The 25,040-nt window shown below is 39.8% G+C and overlaps 1 protein-coding gene across 1 annotated transcript in view; it reads left to right on the top strand.

The window, feature by feature from the left end:
* Spock1 (SPARC (osteonectin), cwcv and kazal like domains proteoglycan 1) overlaps positions 1–20,934 on the top strand; it is a 495,655-nt gene extending 474,721 nt beyond the window's left edge. Inside the window, exons 6-10 of the mRNA XM_027941082.2 lie at positions 3,072–3,188; positions 7,040–7,261; positions 11,383–11,445; positions 16,873–17,010; positions 17,512–20,934. Coding sequence (XP_027796883.2) covers positions 3,072–3,188; positions 7,040–7,261; positions 11,383–11,445; positions 16,873–17,010; positions 17,512–17,702 — 731 coding nt within the window. The 3' untranslated portion in view covers positions 17,703–20,934. The remainder of the gene's footprint in view (positions 1–3,071; positions 3,189–7,039; positions 7,262–11,382; positions 11,446–16,872; positions 17,011–17,511) is intronic.
* Positions 20,935–25,040: the final 4,106 nt, after the last annotated feature.

The raw sequence follows: 25,040 nt of genomic DNA, 5'->3' as shown, positions 1-25,040 counted from the left end.
ACAGTAAGTGTGAGCCTTTGAAGTAGCTCAAGAAGGGAAGTGACAAATATCCATTTTAGAAAGGTCACTCTGGCTGCTGGATGAAAAAGAGAATGTGGGGAGAAAGATGGGAGTACAATTTGGAGCCTGTTCCAGATGTCCCTGGGGCATTATGGACTGGAATAAAGGCAGAGATAGCAAGAAGCAAACATTCTGTGGCCCACTGATAAGGAGGGTACAGAAGACAAATCTAGTACAATTCCTAAGTGTTTACCTGAGGCTTTGAATATCTGGGTACCTCCTGCGAGAGGATGCTCACCTTGGGAATCAGTGGATCCCAGAAATGATGCCAATGTTGGAACAGATTGGGGTCACGTAAGAAAGGTACGAAGTGACCTGGAGAAACAGGAAGGCAAATGGGGAAACATCATTGAGATGGAAGATGCTGAGCAGAGACTACTGGGAGAATGAGAACAACACAAAGCAAGCTGAAATCCAGGAGGAAGCCAGAAGGGGGTATAACTGAACATGGGAGAACAAGGGGGCTAGCTGGTACTCATCTACTCAGGAAAGTAATGTAGTGGCAAAATAGCTCAGTTCTCTGATCTTCATGACTTAACTAAATGCTTCCCTAGACAGCACCATATTTCCTCTGAAGACTGATGCTGAGCACCTTCATCTCTCACCAGGAAGGGTGGAGAGCAGCAGGAATCCTCATTAGAAATGATAAGACTGGCCCACTTCAGGGCAGAGTGCAGGAACAGCAGGTGGATATGATTTTACACTTTCCTCCCCATAAAATTAATTTTCCCTAGGAAGGTACTAAGTATATTGCAAGGACTCTTGGGTCCCTCACTTCTGAAAGCAAGAATCACAGGTTAGAAATTTTGTCCAGGGTGGAGATGAACCCTTAAAAAGCAAGTGTTTTCCTCCCATGTACATCTGTGTACTGTGGCTTGAGAACCAAATCTGAACAAATAGCTCTCTGCAGGCTGTCATCTTTGATTACTTTTTTCCTCTGGAATATATCAAGCTCTAGGCTGAATATGCCTGACTTTCTCCTCCTAAGGACTTCTCTGTTGAGGGCAGTATGAGTGAACAGGGCTTTGGACTCTATTGAGGGCCTATCTCCATTTTGGTTTTCCAATCTCTCTCTATCCATGCCAGCAGCTCCCTGCTTGTGGATCTGTCCCTGAGTGACAAGATTCACTCTCTGAAGATTCCAGTGCCTGATTCCATCAACCATCCACAGCCTGTGTACTTTGGGAAGCCTATGGGAAATCCAGGAGTCTTGTAAAGATACAGATTACCTGCACATCTGTCAGGGTTTAGTTAAACACAACTGAGTAATTTATCTTGCAGTGTGTGATTTCCTTTGCAAGTTGACTTGGCAATTTTCTCTGCTCAGAGAACATTTGGAATAGATGGTGTGCATAGCGAGAGAAAACATAGATGCTATGAATTTTCCAATTTCAAATGTGAGATTGACCACAGAGCCCACATCCTTTTATGCGGTTGTGAAGACATTTCTTGGTGGCTGTTTTAAAATATGGTCATGTCCTCGTTGGTAAAAGCAAGGAAGTGTCTTGAGGTAATTACCAACTTGGGTATAAGCACTGAACACACATCCAGGTAGTACTTTGCAGAGTTTGAAGTCTGGATATTAGCTGGAATGAAAGTAGCTTTTAGGTTGCATAAAGCCAGTCTGGGCCTAGTCACTGGTGGATGAGGAGACATCTTTTCTGCTGGAGGTCTGAGAAACTGGCTTTTCTACCAGGCTCCAGGGTGAGGAAAGATGAGCTGGACTGTAAAGCAGATATGGAAAACAGACATGAGGAGAGGCTCTGTATGGTGGTGTTTTCTTCTGGTGAAGAGTCACCTGGCCTTTGCAAGGCAGATGGGAGCTGGGCACCTCAATTCAGTCAGGGTCTGTGCGGTTTGGAGGCTGGTTAGGTACCCAGGTGAGGATGAGTCTAGATGTGTGGTGGCTTCTGAGCCTTTAGCATCAGGAGACACTCAGAACTTGGCTCACTGTGCAACACTGAGCTTTTGACTGCTTAGCTGCTTGCTGGTGGAGCTTTAGAATTTGGGAAAAGTGACAGTTATGGGGTTCCTCCCCACATCCCTTATTCATTGGGATTTTGGCTATGTGGGTTTCTAATTTCTCTCCCCAATTGCTAAAGGCCACAAAGTGCATTGCTGGTTTTTCTGTCTCTTGGTAGCAGCCTACTGCCTGGATCCTTTGCCAGGATTCTCAAACTCAGAATTAAAGCATTCCCTGAGGCAGAGTCAGGAAAATAGGCAAAGTCAGCTCCTGTCTGCATCCTTTTCTCTGCTTTAGGGTTTCTCCTATCAAGTCTTATTCCAGACTTCTAAGACAACTTCAAATAGCTGTACTCATCTGCTCACCTGCCTGTGCATCCATCCATCTGTATTTTCTTTCCTCAGGAGTATCCATCTGCCCCAACTCATATTCCCCCAAAACGAGCCAGATAGTTATAGATGGGCTGAGACATAAAAGACTCTTCCATGGAGAAGGGATCCATCTGTCAATAATGGAAAGTAAGAATGAGTCCATAGGAAGCCTAGAAAAATAAGTCCCAAACTCAAATTGAACTCTTGAGCTAAAACAAACTGGAGAATCTGCTATTACTGGAATCTTTTGGTGTCCTAAGCAGCCTCTCCCTAAGAGCATTAGCTATTGCTGGGTGTTAATCTCTTGGCATGAGTATAGTGGAAAATGTAATTTGCTCTGGCAAATGTGCAATAGCAAGTTGTATGTGGTTAGCAAAAAGGATCAGTGTTGGTCTTCTGAGGATGCCGCACACACAAATGAGAGGCTTGTGAAGCTTGCTTTACCAACATGTAGGCTATCCAAATTTAAGTCTGAACAATGCTGACTGTCCTGGGAATTTAGGCTCTTCTTTGTTTTACTCTACTTGTGATGGCAGCATCCTTTGGAATACTTTCAGAGCAAAGTTGGGATTTACATTGTGATTGAGGTTTGCTTTGAACGTGACTTTCCCAATAGCCTCGCATACTGAGGGCAGAAAACTCAGGACTCACTATTTGTTCTATTTGTTTTTTTCCAGCCTGCACGGACAAGGAACTGAGGAATCTTGCCTCCCGGCTGAAAGACTGGTTTGGAGCTCTGCATGAGGATGCAAACAGGGTCATCAAGCCCACCAGCTCCGACACAGCCCAAGGCAGTAAGACCACTCTACTTTTGCTAATTTATCTCACTGCAAGTATCACATTTCTTCAGTTATTAGACATTATTGATTGAACAATAGCATTTTGGGGTTAAAGAAACCCTACATTAAATGTACATGTTGATTTTAAAATATGTCCCAATTTTAGAAATATTAAAATGTGGAAAAGGAAGCAATGCTTTGGACTCAAAAAACAGTTTGTGTTTTGAAAAGGCTAATTTAAAATATTGTGTTTACTATAGACATTTTGGAAAACACATTTGGTATACAAAAAGAAAAGGAAAAAAATATATACTCCCACCATTTTAATAACTATGAGCATGCTGCAGTATAAACTTGGAGGGCTTTTCCTTGTCCTGTATGAAAGTACATGTGTTTATGTGTATGACTGATTACAAAGTTTGGGTCAAACTTTACAGATTGTCTTATGACCTTTTATTTAGAAATATGACTTTTCAGTCATATTGTTGAGAAGTATTCTTTGCAATAGCTACATAGAATTCTAATTTTTAGATATAACAATATATTTATGTGGACCTTTATTTTGGGGAGTTTAGGTTGTTGGTAAGGTTTAGCTAATATAACCAACACTGTTGCAAGTATCTTTGCTAATGTCTCTGTATACATTGGTCAGAATTGGTCAGACTGCATTTTGTTATCTCTTCAAACTCCCAGACAAGTGGGCCCTACCCCGCATCACCCTGTAGTTTCCTCAAGGAGCCACCATTGGCCCCGGCTGCTGAATGGGCAGAAGCCGCATTCTGCCTTGTCATCAGCCAGAAGAGAGGCTCCTGGGCCACCAGTATTTGCACTTCAATGGAGTCCCTCCATGCATTTAACTCAATGGTGGTTAGAGATGGGCTTCTCCACACTGTGGTCAACTGGCACAGAATATATTGCTGAGCAACACAATTGTTCAGATGCATGTAGTTCTGCCACAACCTATTCTGTATAGCCACTTAGATATTACTTGGTCAAAATATAAAAACATGTTGTTTAAAACAAAGCATTTTATCCCATCCCTGATCCTCCACTTGTTTGGATGGATTTTTCAAAAATAATGCTCCTGGTTCAATGCAGAAGGTAAGAACTTATATTGCCCACTATTAGGATCCAGTCTGGGCAACACAGCAAGACCCATCTCAGACATAATAACAACAACAACAACAACAACAACAAACCCACCTTAATCTTTGATTATTATTTGCTGCTCATAACCTTCTAGAAATACCATGAAGAATATATATCTAGGGGATAATTATTTTAATAGTTTTAATCTTTTATCCTAAGGGCAAGGTAGCATTTGTTTCCCAGGATCTAGATGGGAAGGCTGGTTATTGGATGGTTGTATCTATAGGAAGGGTGAGGCGAGATAATTTATTTTGCATTCCTGCAGAGGTTCTTTGGGAGTTTGTAGGCAATTAATTCTCAGATGATCTAGGGAAACTTTTTCCCCGAGTCCTCTAGGAGCAGCCTGGCCCTTGGGCTTTCTGAACAACCTTTCAACAGAGAGCAGATTGATGTGAAGAGAGCTGCTCCTTACAGCCTGCAGTCCCAGGAGACTCCTTCCATAGACAGCTAGGATCCTGCAAAAGACTTGTTTGGCCAGGAGCAAATTAAGTCCCCAAAGAAGCTTTAGGTTTGATGTCCTGAAGCAATTGGTGTGGAGGGAATATAGAGGAAGGATGCATGGTTAGCCCTGAAGTCCAGAGAGGGAGCAACATTTTTATTAATCCAGGAGCATTGAAGGGGGAGCTTTGGAATTGTGCTGGGCCCTGTGCACTTGAGGCCAGCTAGATCCTCTGCCCCTGGTAGCCACAGATGCCACATACAGGTGCCTCTTTCTAGAAGTTTTGAATGAGTGCAGAGTGGGCTCAACCTTTTGATTATTAGCTAACTAGCTTGGCACATCTTTTTGATGACCCATCAGCAGTAAACCCCTCTTTTCTACGTATAAAATGTCAATATCCTATACAATTGATTCAGATAATGTAAAATATCGCCTATAAAAGTATAGAGCCAGGTGTTGTCAGTGTTGGTCGTCCTGTAGCAGCCTTAGGGTCCTCATCAGCATAGAGACTCTTGACAGTCATCATGTTCAATCAGAGAAGGGGATACATTATGTCTTCCATTCTAGAAAGGGGGGATTTTTAAAGATATGTTCTGACATATCAAAATTAATGGATTTTAAATTGCAAATATTTTATGTTGGAAAAGGTAAACTTAAAAGTAGCTAGAAAACTTCTCTTAGCAATAATCATAATAATGAAAGGGGATGGTGGTGACTGAGGCAGGCCCTGGCTTGTTTTAATGACACTGACCATGTGACTGTCGTGGTGACTCTACGGAATGGGTTAAGACATTCTTTGCCCTTGGGGTATTTAAAAATCTGATGAACAAATGTGGATGATGAGGGGCAGCACTGGGCTCTCTGAAAGCTCAGAGGGGAGGTGTTAAACTCATTTTATTGACTTCTGGACAGTGAAGACTTCTTTCCAGTTACAGCTTTTATAAGGTTGGGCACACTCTCCTGCATCTCATATCCTACTGCCTGAGCAGGGGCTCCTGAAGGTACATAGAGAACATGATGACCAGGCTGTCGGTAGCGACCGCTGGAGTAGGCAACTGAACCCATTAGGACCCTTCATTATAGTCACTGTATCACCCTCTTTCTTGAGCTATCCCCAAATATGGCATCCTGAGCCAAGTGGATGTCCTGAGGGTAGGAATACCAAGGTAACCCTGGGAGAGGAGTCACTGAGGACACAGACTCTGGATTGGGCCGCCTGGGTTTGAATTCCAGCTCCACAATTACATGATCTTGTACAAGTAACTCAAACCTTGAACCTTATTTTTTTCATCCATAGAGACCATGTGGTACCATTTCATAGGACTGCTACAAGGATTTAGTGAGATAATTAAGTCTAAAATGCTTAAAGGAGAGCTTTGTATATAGCAATACAAAAGTTAACTTTTCTCACAGTATTCCAGGAAAATTAAACCAGTCCTAGAAATCCAGTTTATAAAATAACCTGAGATTGTATCATGCCTTTGACTCTGAAAGAAAGATGAGATTTAGATTTGGGGCATGTCTTCTAGGGGGTTTGTCTACAGTGGTCTCAATGTCCCAAGTGTTGAGCTAAGTATTGTTATTCAAGTGCATACAGTTTCCATTGTGGAAACAAATAATTCTTTAAGAAAACTACTTCCCCTCCCCTGGGGAAATAAGAAAGAAATTATTGTCTGAGTTGGTTTGGATTCCATCTCATGCGTCTCTTTAGGGGATTGCAGAAAAGAAGAATGGGGACGAAGGCAGTACCTGGCTTGTTTTGCCATTAATGTTCAGACTGTTCGGATTTAACAGCCCTCTGGGATATAATCAGTGCTTCTGGATTATACTACATAGTTTCATTTCACTGCTATCCTTTTCACAATATTTTGTGTTTTTTTTTTTCTTTTTTCTTTTCTTTTCTAAATAGAGAAGTGTAGTTTTCAGTACGTTTGTATCCTTCGTTTCAGGCATACCCTGTTTTAAGCAGGTCTAGTAAATGAAAACCCATATTTACATCACAGATAAATTAGAATTGGGGATTTGTTTTCTTTAGCACATATTTTCCTCAAACACTGACTTCTGTTTTAGCACATTTTAATAAGTTTCATTTAAGAAACCCACAACAAGAAGAAAATATTCCATCAGACTAAGGAGACTATATCTGGGCAAGAAACCAGCCTGAGTCCAGGAGGAGGTGGAGCCCAGCCCTTGTCTCTCCTGGGGGCAGAAATCTGAGGAGTGGCAGGGTGGGAAAGGCCAGGCTGGGTGGTAGCTGAGATGAACCTTTTTCTTGCAGGATTTGACACCAGCATCCTGCCCATCTGCAAAGACTCCCTGGGCTGGATGTTCAATAAGTTGGACATGAACTATGACCTGCTGCTTGACCACTCAGAGATCAATGCCATCTACCTGGATAAGTACGAGCCCTGTATCAAGCCACTCTTCAACTCTTGTGACTCCTTCAAGGATGGCAAGCTGTCTAACAACGAGTGGTGCTACTGCTTCCAGAAGCCTGGAGGTAAGGCCGGAGGGAGGTGGGCTTCAGAGTCCAGGGCAGCCAAGTGAGTGCAAAGAAAGACCCCATCACATAGCAAGCAGGCAAACAGGGACCAGTGCACAGAAAGACACAGCTGGAGATTGCAGAGCTCATACCATTTAAAGGCCATCCCAATGGCTCATTTCTCCTTATTTATAACACGGTACATTAAAAAACTAAGAGTATAATCAAGAAGTCTCTTATTTGAGTTATTTCTTTCTTTGGGAAAGTCTCCAACCCTATTGTATCTCAATATTTTTACCTGTAAAGCGGATGTGTATAAACCTTCACTGCATAATCCCCAAGGTCATTAAGAGATTCTCTGTGTTGAAAAATACTGTGCAAATGTAAGGGTATTATAATCCCCATTGTGACGTGAATTCTCCATGTTCCCTTAAGTGAAAGTTACTTGCAAGTATTATACTTGAGTGTCTTAGACAAGGACATTTTAGTTATAAATAAATTGCAGCTATTGAAAGAAAAAGACAAGATTTGAAGAATATATCTATATCTCATGTAATCCACACTCAGACAGGAACTTGCAGGAATCCTGTTGCAGATGTCTTGACTTCCTAGGAGGCTCTGGGGCCTCCCTTTACTTACATCTGTCTCAATTTCCTTGGGGTTTAAGGAGCCAGCACAGCTTGGTTTGCTTTGGAATTCTAATCCCAAGCCCCGGGAAAATCTGGTTCAGCATGAGTGAGGTATCCAGGACAATCTATTACAGGCAGGGATGGCCGACCCCACCCCTGGGAAGAAAAGGATGGCTACTAATAGTATTTAAATTATGTATATATTTTTATTCATATATCCATAGACAACATATACACATAGTAAAACTGTGGGCACTACAAAAGGGCATTCAGTGGATTTTCACTGAATGATTTCCTGTGTACACATTTATAGGATTAAGATGCATTCCTAGAACCAGAATTACCAGAGAAAAGTATACACATCTTTAATTTGGGCATTATTTTGAATTTTCCCTTAAAGTGTTACACTAGTTTTTACTCTTACTCAAACTACCTAAGAATACCTATTTCTCCATGGAATAACCAAACTGTGATCATTGCCCAATGGAAAGAAATATTCTCTCCACATAGGATTTATTTCATTTCTATTATCATGAGTTAGGTTGAGCATCTTTGTGGCATGCTTAGATTTCCTTTATTTTTGAAATGTTTATAAATGTTTATGTTCATTATACACTTGATCAGAATTTTGTGTTTTAATAGGAAACAATATATTAAGGAAATTAGAACTGTATTTTAGTCATATTGCAAATATTTTTCCCCACCTTTGACCATAGATTTTTTTTTCTAGAGAGAAATTAAGACAGTTGAATGTCTCCATTTTTTTTATTTTGCTTTTTTGAAATCATAAATCTTACATTAGCCTTAGAAAGGTATTTGTAATTTTTAAGGTAGTAAACAAGTCCTCTTATGCTTTCTTCAATACCTTTAGTTTTTATTGCTTATTTAAATCTTGTATCACTCTAGATTGTGCAAGTATCTAAAAATCAAGTAAGGACTCAGTCCCACCCCAACCCTAGAGTTAGTTATCCAGATGTCCTTATGTGTCATTTATTGACTAATCTTTCTCCCGGCAATTTGAAATGGTACCTATAAGACATAGATCTTCCAGAATAATCTGTCCTAACTAATCATAAATCAGTTCTACACTATTACATCACAGTTGTTTTACAGTAAGTCCTAATATTGGGTAGGCCAATTCTCTCATGGCATTAATTTATTTTTTCCAAAATTTTCTTGACTCTTCATATATTTCTCTTCCTCTGTGAACTTTCGAAGCCATTTGTCCAATTAAAACAAAAGTTCCTGTTAGCTATATAATACTCACTCTTTTTATCTTAGAAAAGGATTTATCCTTAGCCACTGGAGTTACATTTTTAAGCTTTGTTCTCACCATTATATTTCTCTTGTTTTTACTGTTATCATAAGTGAAATCTTTTTTTTCCATTGAACTTTCTCATTAGTGGTTGTATCAATACCAATTTCATGTCTAACCATCGTTATACCTTCTCATTGTGTTCATAAAGATATTCTGGTTGGTTTGCTTGGATTCTTTAGGTATGGGATGCCATCGTCTGCAAATAATTTCTTTTACTTTTTAATACTTCATTTCTTTGTTTTCTAATGACATCAGCTAGTATGTACAAATTGCTGTTAAGTACTAGCCACGTTTCTCCTGAAAACTAAAGGCAATCTTTCTCTACTTTTCAAACACATTCATTTCTTAGAGAAAAACTAAAGCATGTTCTGTGTCACTGTCACTTTTTCCCCGAGACGTGTTATGCTCCTTTGAACTGAATTTTGTTTTTTTTTTAATTCTAGTTTTCAGGGAACTTAACTTTATCCTTGAAAACTGTCTTTGTTTTGTCTGATTCATCCTTCCTCAAGAACATTGATGACATGGATGTTTCTTATAAATTTTGTTGCTTTGGAGGTGGCCTTCATTTTTTTAATGGCCTAATTCTCTTCCTTGTCATTTTTATCCTTTAGCCTATACATCTGTGCATTGAAATCTTGCTTTACACAGTTTAGTTTTCATTAAAATCCTTGCTTTCTTAGAGGAATCTATGGTGAACATGTTTCCCTTTGGAGTCTTATCTTCCCCTCCCTCTATTTTTGAGTAGATTTTGTCAGATTAATTTTTTCCTTAAGAGTCTTAAAAATTGCTATAGGACAATTTGAAAGAAATTGGAAACTTGCTTCATAGTAAATTGTCTGACATGGTGTTCATGAATGATTTTGATGTTCCTCATTTTCAGGAGCAGCATTCCAAACACCCACAGTTTCTTCTCATCTTTCTAAACAGTTATAAAGAGGAGAATTTCCATTTGCAAAAGAGGAATAATATAGGTACCTAGCTTGTAGGGTGATTGTGAGGATGCAATGAAGACCTGTAAGGTTCTAGAACACTGCCTGGCACATTTCTAACAGTTCAGCAAAATGGTAGTTATTTGTTGTAATAAATGCTACCTTTCATAATCACAGATGGAATTTGGTTCTACTCGTATTTGTTGTCTTCACTTTGGATCTTTCTTCTTTACTCTGAAAGCATCCTAAAACCAGAAGTCATATTATAACCTGTTTCTCTCACAGGAAGACCAGATAGTATTGTGAAATTCACAAAGTAAGAGATAGAAATAGGCACTTAGATCCTTCATATGTGTGGGACTTGTAGAAAGAGTCAATAGGAGTCCAGGGAACTATAACAGTGGCTCAGAGGATCATGAGCAAATAGCAGAACCTCCCAGAGATGCAAGACCTGCCAAAGCAAGTCAGAGTCAAATTCTAGAGATTTAAGGAGGTTGCATCACTATGTTTAGAAAGGAAATCAGTTCTCTAGGGAGGAGAGGGTGCCACATACTTCCATAACACCCCACTGAGCCACATGGCCCCCCACTATACCTGTCCTTTTCTGGAAACTTGATGGTTTTATGGGGGCTCATACAACATGCATTTTATAACTAAGGACTTAGTAGCTGACAGAGGTAGAGAGGCTGGCCAGAGTACTCAGAGGGGCAGATCCTAAATTTAAAGGCTCTTAACTCTGATGGGCATTGCCTCTCTAGATCTCTTCTGTATTTTCATCCTTGTCCTGGGGGTAGTTTTAGTCCTCTTCCTCTAGTAGCACGACGTGGTGGGGTAGATCACATATCTGTCACCTCTGCTTATTTGGTCTGGGGCTTCAGAACACTTACCCACTAATAAGCCTTAGTCCCAGTTTTCAGCTCACAGGAGCCTTTGCTGAAATCTTCCTTCTTGATATAAAGGGAAAAAGTCGATTTGCAAATCACCTATTAGACACTAGGCATTTGCTTGAGTTGCTAGAAGGAAGAAAAATTCTTGTTACAATGCAAGTAGCCCCTAAATACTATTTTAAGTACCTCGTGATATGGTTTCTTTTTTAATTAGTAACTCTAATGGCCTGAATTTGTTTTGTTGCATAATAGCAGCATATGGAGCAGTTCTACTCCCAGGTGTGTCATCGTCTGCATTTCACATCCAGAGTGAAGTCAATCATTAGAGATTATATCTATACCATCTGGAAACTGACTTCCATAAATTATTTTTTAGGTCTCCCTTGCCAGAATGAAATGAACAGAATTCAGAAGCTGAGCAAGGGGAAAAGCCTGTTGGGTAAGTACAATTTCTTGCCACCCGTTTAAACAACTAATTAAACCATCCATGTCCCTTGTAACGTTCAGCCCTGCAATGGTTATTCAATTAGGGCCAGTGTCTCATGAAGGAAATGCCTCGTTTTGGCCCAGGCCAAGCTCTCACAGGCAGCTGGTAGTATGCCGCAGACAGCTGGCCATAAATGGGACTGGCTGGCTGAGTACTGCTGCATGCTCCACCAGCGGGAGGAACCAGAGGTCAGGCTGGGTCTAATGGGCAGCTCAGTCAAGCTGGAAAGCCAGTACCATCTCTCCTGCTAGGTCCTGCCTGATATTGGGCTCCAGCAAATCTTGGCTTTCTCTTCTTTCAGGTAGGGGCATCAAATGGATTTCTCAAATATTCTTTTCAGCTCTAAACGTATGAGGCCTATAAATGAGAGCATGTCTTCTAGTCTCCAAAGCAAGCTGTCCATTCAAGGAGGAAGACAAGCTGTACCCCCTTCAGAGCTTATCAGGGAGGGCTGAAGGGTGTCTGCAATTTTCCCTATTTCTGCTTTCACCCAATCCCTGGAGGAAAGTGCTCAGGCTGTTTATAAATTGCTCATTTCACCTCCAGTGTTAAGGCATAGGCAAGGGAGTTGTGCCTGTTTCCCTAATATGCAAGTCTGTGACACACTGGCCTGTTTGAGCCTCCCTGGCTCCACCACTTGGGGGAATGGTGGCATTCAGAAGAGGCTGTCACCGAGACATTGGCAAATCTCATTTTCTGAAAAAAGGAGCCTACTTTGCTTTGCTTCTTTGCTTTTTAAAAAGAGCTGACAGCTGCAACACAATAATCCAGAATTCTTCTTGTTAAGCATGCAGAGGCAGGTGCGCTCCCTAAGCAGCCTGCCGTTTCAGAAGTCTATCTAGTTATTTGAAGGAAACGGGCAAATTTTCTTGCAGACTGTAAAATGTAGCAGGCTATGGATTCTGGAGATTTCTCGATTTCTTGATCACATCAAAGTAAATATTCTCTCTTCCTTCTACATTTGAAAATTACTTCCCTGGTTTGCTTCATACCTTTGACTTCTGATAACACCCCACTCAACTCAGAAAAGTCTCTAAAGATGTCTTGATTTTTAACTTGGAGTCTAGGTTCTTCGCCTGTGTGAAAAAGACATCACTCTGGCCTGAAGACAAAGTGGCTGAATTCCTCCTGCATCTGTTTTCCAGTGCAGGGACTTAGGCTGGCTGATCTTGTTCCTCCACATGAGATAAGGTTTTGGATTTCAGTACCTAAGACGTACCTAAGATCTACATGACATTATGCAATTAGTGTGTGTGTGTGTGTGTGTGTATATATATATATATATTAAAAAGTTTCCATGGGATATGAATATCTTGTTATTGCCTCATTAGTTAATAATTAATGAGAAAATTATAAGGTCTGTCATCTGAGATGTCTCATTTTTCCATTTACCCTAGCACAGGTGAATAAAATGCCTTTCTCCTACCAGGAGAAAGACACATTGTCTTTTCACATATTGTATATACAGAGTTCATACTGGCTAAAAAAAAAAAGCCATTTATTTGCTTACCAATTATTTTATGCATGGGGAAATCTAATATAATAACCATACTAATATAATAACCATATTCAGGGATATTCAAGCAACAAATTATAATCAGTTATAATTACTCCCTACTTAGAAAAAGCAGTAATCTTGTTAAATTATAGATTTAGTGCAGCACCTGCTTCTTACCAACCCAGGGGCTCGGCCCAATTTTTATTTATTTGTTTTAGGTCGATTGAGTGCTGTTGTTTTCTAACTATAGCTCCAGGGGGAGGATCAACATTTCCCTACTCTCTGCTTGTTCTCTTTCTTTGCAATCTTTGAGAATCTGTTCACAAATTTCTCTTCCCCTTGGTTTTGGGGACTATTGACAGCATGTACTATCTCTATTTCCTCTACCATTCCCTGAAAACTAGGGATAATGCACACTGGGATGTGCACCTAAGAGCCTTGAACTGGGGCATCAGCATCCTTTCCTTAGTGCTTATTATGGTGTTGAGGGTCCCCAGGGTACCTTCCTCTCCAGGATCTCATTTGATCTCTGAGACCCTGGTCATCTTGGAATAGCCTGGTGAGTAAAATGCTTAAATTCTGGTTCCAATTTATCGAAATGCCACACTCTTTTTCTGGGATCATTCCATGAAATAGAAAGTAGATTTGAAAACACAGTCCCTCTAAAAGACACAGAAATAAGATTAGGGAGTAGAAAGCCACAAAAGCAGGGGCTTGTGCTCATGAGGCTGAGGAGAAGGTAACACTAAGAATCCTCCCACAGAAGATGAGCACACAGTCACGAAGCACACTCAGATATCTTGTTAGGAAAACAATAACTGCAAAACAATCACAATGACTGTCAGTGGACATCAAACTTGTTAGTGGCAAAGCTAATTTAAAGAAAATTGTATTTCCTAAGTGCTAAAGGGAAAGAACTTTGAACCTACAATTTTAAACTTATCCCAATGATCATTCAAGTGTGATGACAGAGTGATTCTCAAACTGAGAGTCAATAGGCTTAACAATCATAGACTTACTAAAATATCAATAAGGGATCCACTCCACCAGGCAAATTATCCCAGAATTACAAATTCAACTACAAAAAAAAAAAAAAAAAAGAAATGACATGCTGCTCATTCTAAATAAAAATAGTCTACAAAAATATAGCAAACTGCTGGCTGTGGTGGTGCACACCTGTAATCCCAGCGGCTTGGGAGGCTGAGGCAGGAGGAACATGAGTTCAAAGCCAGCCTCAGCAAAAGCAAGGCGCTAAGCAATTCAGTGAGACCTGGTCTCTAAATAAAATACAAAATAGGGATGAGGCTCAGTCTCAGTGCCACTGAGTTTAACCACCAGTATCCCCACCCCTGCAAAAATAGCAAACCATAATTAAAATTTCAGATTATTATGAACAAACATGGTATAAATATATGTGGGATTTTTGTTTGTTTCTTCAGTAAGAAAGTATAAATTAACTTTAGATATTGCTAGGAAAAACTGCTTCTCTGGAAAACTTAAAAGTAACCACAAAAATATTAAAATAGTTTTTAAATGCATAGAACACATGGAGAAAATTAAACTGGATGATTTCCACAGAAGGCAGGAAATGGGAAACATAAGAGTAAGCCATCCATCATCACAATAAATGTAAATGGGCCAATCTCATTTATTATGAGACCAAAACTATTGATTGGTATTTTAAAAGAAAGTTAGACTTAAAACAATTCCATGGAAGCTGAAGTTTAAAGATAGAAAATATTCCTTTTTATAAGTGTTCATATCTGACAAAATCAAATACTTTGCATTCTAAAAAGCAAAGAGTATCATCTTGTCAAAATGTTCCTTTTGCCCTATTATACCATCAAACTGATGATGTAATCACAACTTTAAAACAAATTGTCATAGAATTGCAAAGAAGAACTGTCATTTCCATAATCATACTTAGAGCCTTGGAAAATTACAGTTCAACTAGACAAAAAAAAGGATAGAGAAGAACTGAACAGCAAATTATCATTCACATTTATATATGTATCCCTGCAGATAGGCGTAAAGTATACAGTCTTCCAAATATACATGAAATGTCCTTCCATGGACTATACCACAAAGTCAACAAATTTCAGATAAATAATAGAAGTAAAATGAAACTCAAAAGCACTGTGTGTACCAAAACCTATTGGAAACAGCTAAGGTGAAGCTTAGAGGAATCTACTTACCTTCTGGTGCATTTGTGGAAAATGAAGATCAAAATAAAATTAACAAGCTGTAAGACAATACAGTAAACTGAAATGATTAAGATTAAAGCATAAAACAATGAGATAATAAATAACACAACAGCAAATCAGAAGTGGTTTCTTTGAACAAACTAATGAAATGGAGAAATCTGGGACAATGAGGTGAAAAAGCTCAAATATTTGAGTGATACAAATGGGAGGAACTCTGGATTTGTGGCTCTCAAACAGCTTGGAGGGTATTTCAAAGCAGAGATTGCTGGGCCCCACCCTCTCAAGTTTTTGGCTCAGTGCTTTGAGCGTGGGGCCCCAGCATTTGTATTTCTAAGGGATTACCAGATTCTGTTGCTAGTCCTGGGGCCAAAGTTTGATAACTAGTGCTAAAATAAACAATTTAAAACAATCATGAAAACCTAGATGGAATGGATACTATCAGTTACCAACTTTTGGTCACAAAAATGAGAGGACAGCAGCAATAAGTCAAAACCATGAAATGAATAAAAATGCTGCTCTCACCTGCTGAAATAGGCAACAACAGGCCCAGAATATTTTTATGGAAAAATCCTCAAGGAAGATATCACTCTCATTTTATATAAAATGTCCAGCATATAGAAAATTATCCAAATCATTTTATAAATAAATTAGGAGGGTTTTTTTTTTCCGTTTTACAAAAAAGGCTTTTAATAATAACATGTTTATAAAAGAATCCAAAAATTAAACCCACAGAAAGGAGCATTCTAAATGTTTTCCAGTATTCATTTCATTAATAGTATATAAAGATAAAAACCATGATTTTTCTCAAGTATTAATAAAAGCAATTAACAGAAGTACCCACTTAAAGGGAAATGTAAGAATTCATGAAAGAAGGAATCCTGACTAACCTTGGGCAAGTAGTTTATCATTTCTTTCATATGTAAACAGGGAGGTAGACACAGCACCAACACCTTTGGTGATACTGAGATGACTCTATGAAATAATGCAAGGAAAGCTCTTATCTATCATTGCCTTTTTATAGGCAGGATGGCATGGAAGGTGAACGGCTGGCAACTATGTGCTCTGTGGATTGGTGGTAATTTACAGAGCACATTACCGCTCAGAAGTAAGCACAGAAATTGATACATTTAGAAACTTTAATAGCAGTGTCATCATATGTGGTTGGACCAAAGATTGGTCCACAATAGATTGGAAGTTAAAACAAGTACGTTCTTCATTATAGAAGTTGAAGAAGCATTGCTTTAGATTCAGAATGACTGACATAAATCTGGACTTGATATTTACTAGAGGGTGCCTGAGGCAGATTACTTAATTTTCCCATATTTCAGTTTCCTATTTACTAAAAGGTAGCAAGGATACATATGCCTTAGACTCATGGAGATAGTGTGTGTATACACATTTGTATATGTGCATGTCTTAGTGCCCAGAATACATGTAAGCATTGAATACCTGACAGCTATTATCAAGCCTTTTGGAAAACTGATTTCAATTCATTTGGGCTCTTAAAGGCCATGGTGCCTATAATCTTGACTAATCACCAAGCAGCCACATTCTCTCCTGCCAGCCCTGCAGCAAATATTTGTCCTGATGTGTGAATTCTCTTCTCTGTCTTAGATGGGATTAAACTTAAATGTGTCTGTGCTTCTCTGATTAAAGTTGGACTTCCTGTTCCCCTAGGGGCATTCATACCAAGGTGCAGCGAGGACGGCTATTACAAAGCCACCCAGTGCCACGGCAGCACAGGGCAGTGCTGGTGTGTGGATAAATACGGGAATGAGCTGGCTGGCTCCAGGAAACAGGGTGCTGTGAGCTGTGGTGAGTAGGACCTTCTGCATGAACTCCACAGTGACCCTGGGTGACTTGTGGGTCCTGGACATGGAAGGATCACAGAAGAATTTCAAGAGTTAGCTCTGGTCTTCAGCAAGTTTACGATAGATACACATGAACCCAAAAGTCGAAGGAGCTCACCCCTTGCTAATTTTGCAAGGGGTAGGACCTGTGGGTTAGACAACAGTTTTTGACAGGGAACTGTCACTGGCACAGAGCAATAGGCTGTGGTCACTTCTCACTTAGGATTGTAAATCTCCTAAGAATGTAGAATCAACTCAGGAATCTAAGGGCTCATATCCAAGCAGCTTATGGGCCATGCTGCAGAGACTCACCCTCCCTGGGTGGTGATGAGATTTACATCATCAGAAGTAATTTCCATGCATTGCACCCCACCATTTAAGTCTCAGGCAGAAGGAACCTCCCAATGTGGGACATGAGATATAAGCAGAAACCAACCTGAAACCATTTTTTTTTCCCCTGTGTTAGAAGAGGAGCAGGAAACCTCCGGGGACTTTGGCAGTGGTGGTTCCGTGGTCTTGCTGGATGACCTAGAGGATGAACGGGAGCTGGGACCAAAGGACAAAGGGGGGAAGCTGAGGGTGCACACCCGAGCTGTGACAGAGGACGACGAGGACGAGGATGACGACAAAGAAGACGAGGTTGGGTACATATGGTAGTGCCCCCATGAGGAAGAGGACATGCGTTTTGCTCAATATTGCAAGACACTTCCTGTTCCTGCATTTGTATCTAAGACTCCAAGGCACCAAGGTCTTCTCCACTGTTGCTCTCTGTACCCAACCTAAGGTTTGGAAGTCAACTGCTTGTCCCCAGAGCTTTCTGATTTTGCCTACAGTTGTGTGGGAGAAAGGTGTTGTTTTGGGTTTTACTTTTTTTTTTTAATTTTTTATGTTTTTGACAAGAGAATGGTTGGCTTAATTAGAGCCTCCTTCCCTCCTGTGAGATTTCTGCCACAAGCATGTGATTTATTGGAATTCCAGCAGTGCAGGGAGCCCCCACCCTCTGAAACGTCAAAGACCCTTTTTGATTACCCACATTGGTGGTTATCACAGCATGGTTCCCAGCCTTACAGTGTCTCAGTGCTTTTCTTGTGTCCTGTAGATGTCGTGGAAAACACACCACACTGTACCTTTTCCTCCTGCCCCACCACCCCTGGTGTTTATTATTAAAAAGATTTTTTTCCACATCACTATACCCGGCTTCCTACAAACAACAGCCTTAATTCAGTCAAAGAGTCCCTTTGGGGAACTCATCTTCTTTATTAAAAATTGGTGTCTGAATGATTCTTTCTGCATGTGCTTACATATGCACGTACAGGGGAGACCATATGTACGTGCGTTGCACAAACACACACCTCTGAGAAAAAGTGTCTGGTTAGCTATTAAAAATTCATTGAAAAACAATAACAAATTTGTCAACTTGTCCAGACCTGGAACACAATTTCTGGAATAAGAAAAATTTGTATCAAAGTCCTATTTTGCACTAACAGTCAACCCTTGTAGCCTGCAGGCTGAGGAGGTTTCTTCTCTATGCATTAGCAGAGTTACTGGAAGCCTCTTTGATTTGGATAAGCCTCCATTTGCCTGAATCCTTTTCCTTGCAGAAGCCATGCAACTCCCACTTGGGCAGCTTCACAAGCCATCCTCATCATTTCAGCTCAAAGCCCCCCTCAGGCTGCAGCAGCGCTGTCTGTTGCATCTCCCTTCCCTTCCCTACCTACTCAAGGGCTTTTTCTAAGGCGTGCACACACTCACCCTGTTCTCTGAGAAGATAGTACCATGGTATTCCTTAGAAGAAAAACAATTAGGGTTCTTAATATTTTGCTTTCCCACCTTTCTATCCCTGAATTGTGATGAGGGTACAAAAGTTGTATAGATTATTTTTTTCTCACTCTCCATCCTTTGCAAAGAGTCCCAAATGGAGTCCTAAAAAAAAAATCTCATAGAAACACATGGATGCTAGGGCTAGGTTTTTAAGTGCTGGTCCTCCCCCTCTCGCTCCCCACAAATGTCTGGATAACTATTGATGAAAGCTTTTCACCATTGCATTTTTCTTCCTCGTGATTGGAGTCTAGTTCCAAATTTGGTAGGGGCATCGTCTGTATATCCTTTAGGATTTTTCTTGCGCAAATACCAAAGAGTAGTCTTCACAATGGCCCCATTCCATAAGCTCCTCTATTGGTTTTCTACAGACCCGCTTACCCTAACCAGCCAGGGCCACATTTCTCTGGTCTTTCACATGAGCTTCAACCAAGCCACAAGACAACCACATCAACTCAGGCGCAAAAAGCATATTTGGCCAAATCATGCTCACCGTGTGGCTGGCCAGCCCTCAACCCCAAATTGACTATTTGGTATGTAGTAACCTACTAAAATTAGCATTTTCCAATCCTTGCGATAGACTGGACAAAGTGGCATTCTCCTCTGAGTTGGACTCAGATGGAAAATGAATATACTTAGTGTTGCTAACTCCTTTGGCTTGGAAGATACAAATTACAGCCAGGATCCTGAGGATCTGTGTATATTCTCCCCAAATAGAGACCATAGGCAAGCTCTGCACTGGGATCTCAACTCCATCGCCTCTGTTTCCATATTTTTTTCTCAGACAAAACTCTGAGAGCATAGTTTAGAAGACAGGTGTTTAATTGCCGCTAAATTACAATAGAGTACATTAAAAATCAAGACATATTAAAGAATCTCAGGTTAGACCATCAAAGAAAACCATTGTTACTATTTCCTCAGGCTTGGAAAAATGCACAAGAGAACAAATTAAAATTGACAAATTGATTTCACTTAGAGAAACCTCTGTGATCAGAGTGAACCACTGATTTTAATTTGCCTAATTATCTTATGACAAGTATCAAATTAAGATGACACTTAAAGATCCTTAGCATTAACTTAATGATGGAGAAGAGTGCTCTGTAGGCAATTCCCAGGAAGGTAATGAGATGCCATTTTCACAGATATTCCAAGAAGATGTTTTGATTCATTAAAATATTAAATAAAAAGCCCTCTTAAGACTGGACCCCAAACCAATGAAGCAACATTAACAATGCTTTTCATGCCTTACTTTAGCATGTCGGCATTAGGTTTTTTAGTGATCTTTAGTATTTTCCACAAGTTCTTTAGATTTTGAGATTTTGAGTTACCCAATCCTTAGAAGTCAAATTTTTGTTTTTTTCAAATGGGTCCTTTAGTTACAGTGACCAAGTATATCTAAGAGATTGATTTTAAAAACATAAAATAAAATTATTGATAATCCAGTCCCTTTTTGAGACAGATGTTGAGTTGGATTCTCACTCATTTTGGGAAAATCTGTAGAGAGAATAGTTTCATTCTTATTTTATAAATAGTTCTTTACTGAATTCCATTACTGTGGCAGCCAGTCTGAGCCTCAGAATCTTCTTCCACTATGGTTAGTTGTCTGCCATGTAAATGTCTTTTTGTTTCTATAAATATTTTCTAGGCATGGGAATACCTTAATACTGGATTTGAGGGGTTTTATCAGTTTCTCCTCCTTTATGCCCCTTCCCCCACCCCCAGCAACAAGTGACCACATGTGTCTCCAGGTCTGCCCCTCTGCTCTTCCCAGGATGCCATGCACATTTGGTTTCAGTTCCGCTTTATCTTGACCACACCGCACAGCAACATCCAAGAGCCCTTTCTACAGTGGGTGGTTTTGGTCTTTTTATACCTTTTTCTCAAAGTCACTGATGTTTGTCCCTGTTAAATGTGTAGCGTTGTAACAAGAGCCCATCAAATCCAAAGTGTCAGTTTGTTGTCCCTATTGTAGATGAAATAGTGATGTAGAAAAACTAGTATTCTGAATGCTTTTCCACGTAGACTTATCTGGAATGTGAACACAACTCTTTGGTTAAGAGCAAATGCTTAACTGTAGTCCTGAGTAGGTGCATTTCTGTCTGTCTCAATAAATTTTACTTTGTCTGCAATACCTGAGTGTTCTTATTGTGTTATCTTGGATGTGAACTTACCACATCACCACGCAATTACTATAGAACAGTCTGGGCAGCCAAAGGGAATTGCCACCAAGGTCCTCACACAACACTGCCATTATGGGGAATTGATCTGCTCGTGGTCCACCTCCTGATCTTACTCATCACTCCCTGGCACATGCATGTGCTGTCTCTGCTCAGAGCCATACCACATGGCCCCTCTGTTAGCTGCCATTGCTTGTCTCAGGCCCCAACTTTATTCCTTATCCACCAGATGTCCCTACTGACATCCTATTTACAACTTTACTTATTCCCTTCCTCTCCAGCCAGTTATTCTCCTGTACTTCTTGGGGGGAGGGGCATTTCTCCTTTTTACAAAGACCCTAACTTCTGCTCCATTCATAAAGTTACACACCAGACGCTTGTCAACCATCCCTAAGTATCCAGATTAGAACAGCCACTATTCCCTCTCCACTTTTATCCTCACTGGGGAAAGTGTTTCTATGAGTTAATTACAACTTGAGTGAGTAATTTCATCATAAACTGAGGTAGAAATTATCACATAAATAATTCCATTCCTTTACCCCATGGATGATATTTTACAATTTACAGATTGACAGTTTACAGATTACAGTTCAAGGAAAAGTGCTTCATATATTCACAAAGTAACTAATGTCGGGAGAAAAATAACTAAAAGGACGTCTCCAAGGTAGTAAATGGTCCATTCAAGAGTTGTAGGCCTTTGCAGACATACCCCAAAGTCCTCTGCAATGAGCAGGTGTTTTATAAGCAAAGCATCATATTTCTTTTCTTTTTAGGGGTACAGGATATTGAACCCAGGAATGCTTAACCTCTGAGGCAGATCCCCAGCCCTTTTTATATTTTGATTCATGGAATTGCTAAGTTGTTTAGGCCTCACTAACTTGCTGAGGCATGCTTTGAACTTTCGATCCTCCTACCTAGGTCTCCCGAGCTGCTGGGATTACAGGTGTGAACCACCATACCCAGTCAAAGCCCCATAATTACAAAGCCTAAAGTTACACCTTCCTGGATAGCACCTTGGTTCTTTTAAGGCTGAGACCAAGAGAAAGAGACCAGAAGCCAGGTCTTCATCTTTGGTTTTGCACCTAAGCAAAAAGGTAGTAGTGATTTCTGAATACATTTGACAGACCCTAGATTTGTTTTGATGCAGTTATTCAGAGAAAGGGGAAGATTTCAAAATGTATTCAATCACCAGGCCCTTCTAGTCTCATTAGTGTATTTATAGACTGATCCAAGTGGGATGAATGCATGTCAATGTGGGTAGGCCAAACTTAGCTCTACGAATGTAAAAATAGACCAACTGCCTGCTCTGTAGAGTTATCTCCTTGATAAAAGACACAGTAAAGCATTGTGACAAAAGTAGGTCGAGGGATGTCATCACCAATGCCAGTGGCTACCCAAACCTTATTAAAGCTTGCCTTCCTTTGTTCTTTTACCCATCATTCCCTGGATTTTCTCCTACCCCTTGGGCCATTCCTTTTCCATCTCCTCAATATCCTTTTGTTCAATCCATTGTTAATATTGCTGGTACTCAGATCTGCATTCCTTATCCACTATACTTTAGTTTTCCATGCTTTCTCTGGATAGTCTACTTATGCCTATGGTTTCGAACTCTGAAGAAGACTTAGCAGGTATCTTCAGGTTTTGACTTCTCCTTTCTGCAACCATCATCTGCTGTTTATATTATTCTACTTGAATTTCCCACTGGAATCTCAATTTGAAGGCTTAAAAAAATAGAAAATATGGTGAATATGCCTATGCAATAGGTGTCTGCAAGGCTTTTCTTAAGTCCTAACAAACACAAGCCATAAAGAAAAAGATGAATAAATGTGCCTCCATAAAAATTAATGACACATCATAAACAAACCTAAAATATAAACAAGAGGCTAAAGAAGATATTGGTGACATAAAATAGATGAAGGATTAGGGGATAAAATATCTTTTTAAAACTCCTATAAATTCATAAGAAAAATACAGCCAACAGACTAGTGGATAAAAGATAAAATCAAGCAATTCATAGAAAACATACAAAAGGCAACGAAACCATGCCCAATTTCACCCATGATTGAAGAAATGGAAATTAAAGCAATGGTGTATTAGGTACCACTAAGAAAAAAAAAATCACCATCATGTCAAGAGTCGATGTGAGTGTGGGCTAAGGGGTGTTCCTGTATACTGCAGAGTCATGTGAAGGGCAGTTTGGCAATTGCTACCAATGTAAGGATGTACACTCTAGGACCTAGAAATTTCACTTCTCATTAGCTACTCCCAGAGGGAAAAAAATCATAGTAGTTTACAAGGATATCTGTAAAAGTATATCCATTGCAGCATCACTTGTTAGAATGGAGAGTTGAGAAAGAAACTACCCAGCAAAAGGGACGGTGAGTGAGTCTATACTCTGATCAAAAAGAATGTAGTAACTTTATATGTACTGACTTAAAAACCTCTAAAATGTTAGTTCTATGAGGGGGAAAATCAAGGGACAGAGCATGAAATATGCAAGTTATTTATCTAAAAAGTGATACTAGTTTCTTGGGGCAGATGTTTTTAAGTATACAGAAGGAGGCCTTAAAGGGTACACACCAAGCTGACTACAAAGTAACCTAAGGGAAGAACAGGGATTGGGGCTGGTGGCCAATGAGGGCATGGACATGGGCCTCATTTCTAAGTTTTATTTTGTCACAAAGTAATACATCATATCATCTTGTGTGATTTTAAGAGAATAAGCAAAACAGCATTCATCATTCACAATGCCTCTTCCCCAGCCCTGAGTCTCAGGAATGGCACTGCCATCTGTGCCTCTCTCTCCCACTCAACCAGCGAGAAGTTGGTGGATTCCGTCAATTCTAAGCATCCCTTCCTCTCTGTCCCATCGCGTCTCAATTTCTTCACTAGTGACTATTCTTGCCCAGCTCCATTCCATCTTCCCTAATGCTGCCACCAGAGTAATGCTGTAATCTTAATTTCAAGTTTTCCATCAAGTTCTGGTCCAAACATAAACTACAGTAGTCCCACCTTATCTGCGGGGAATATATTCCAAGAACTCCAATGGATACCTGAAACTGTGGTTAGCACTAACACCATGGTTTTTTGCTATGCGTACATACTTAAGATAAAGTTAAACACAGTAAGAGATTAACAATTACTAATGAAATAAAACAATGAAAACAATGTCATTATAATAAAAATTATGTGAATATTGCCCCCAATACCTTGTTGCATCAATACCTTCTTGTGACAATGTGAGATGATATGGTAATGATGTGCTTAGACAAAATGAAGTAAATGGCATGAGCACTGTGATGCATGATTAGTCTACTCTTGACTTTCTGACTTTACATCAGAAAGGAGGATCATCCATTTTGGGTTATTCTGGATCAAAATGCAACAATGTTGATGATATCAGGAACAGATGATGTAAATAACTGGGGATCCTTGATAGTTGCAGGGTGGTTTTTTTTTGACAAAGTCTTTTAGAAAAACATTGTAATTGGAAGTTGTTTTCTATTTCTTTTTAATTCATAAATGTGTTGCTGAAGAGATTGTAAGCCATTAATGACCATCTGGGTGACTTTAATACAGGAACACCCTGCTGCATTCCATACAAGGATCATACTCCACAATTTTGTCCTAGTGTCAATGTGAGTGTATTTTGTATATGTTTATGCAATATGAAACATTTTGGCAAATTTCAGTAATGTCCACAGGGCTCATTCTGCTTAATTTTCTCCTTCCTCTTCCTCTTTAGATAACTCCACACAAGTTCTTCCAGTTCCTCACTGTTAATAATTGTCACTGGCCTTCAGTATGTTCTTCCACTTCTTCATTAAGTATGTCAGCAAATCCTTCTCTACCAACTTGTCTTGCTATGTAAATGATTTTTCTAACTTCTCCATCAATCCCTAGGAAGCCTTTAAAATCATTCATAACTTCATAAGTTCTCCCAGTAGACATGTATGGTTTCTCATTTTAATACATCCATTGCAGCTTTGATGAATGTTTT

This window comes from Marmota flaviventris, chromosome 5 (genome assembly GCF_047511675.1).
Source record: "Marmota flaviventris isolate mMarFla1 chromosome 5, mMarFla1.hap1, whole genome shotgun sequence".
Taxonomy (NCBI): Eukaryota; Metazoa; Chordata; class Mammalia; order Rodentia; family Sciuridae; genus Marmota; species Marmota flaviventris.
The sequence above is the reverse complement of the archived record's forward strand: the minus strand, read 5'-3'. Positions and strand labels throughout refer to the sequence as shown.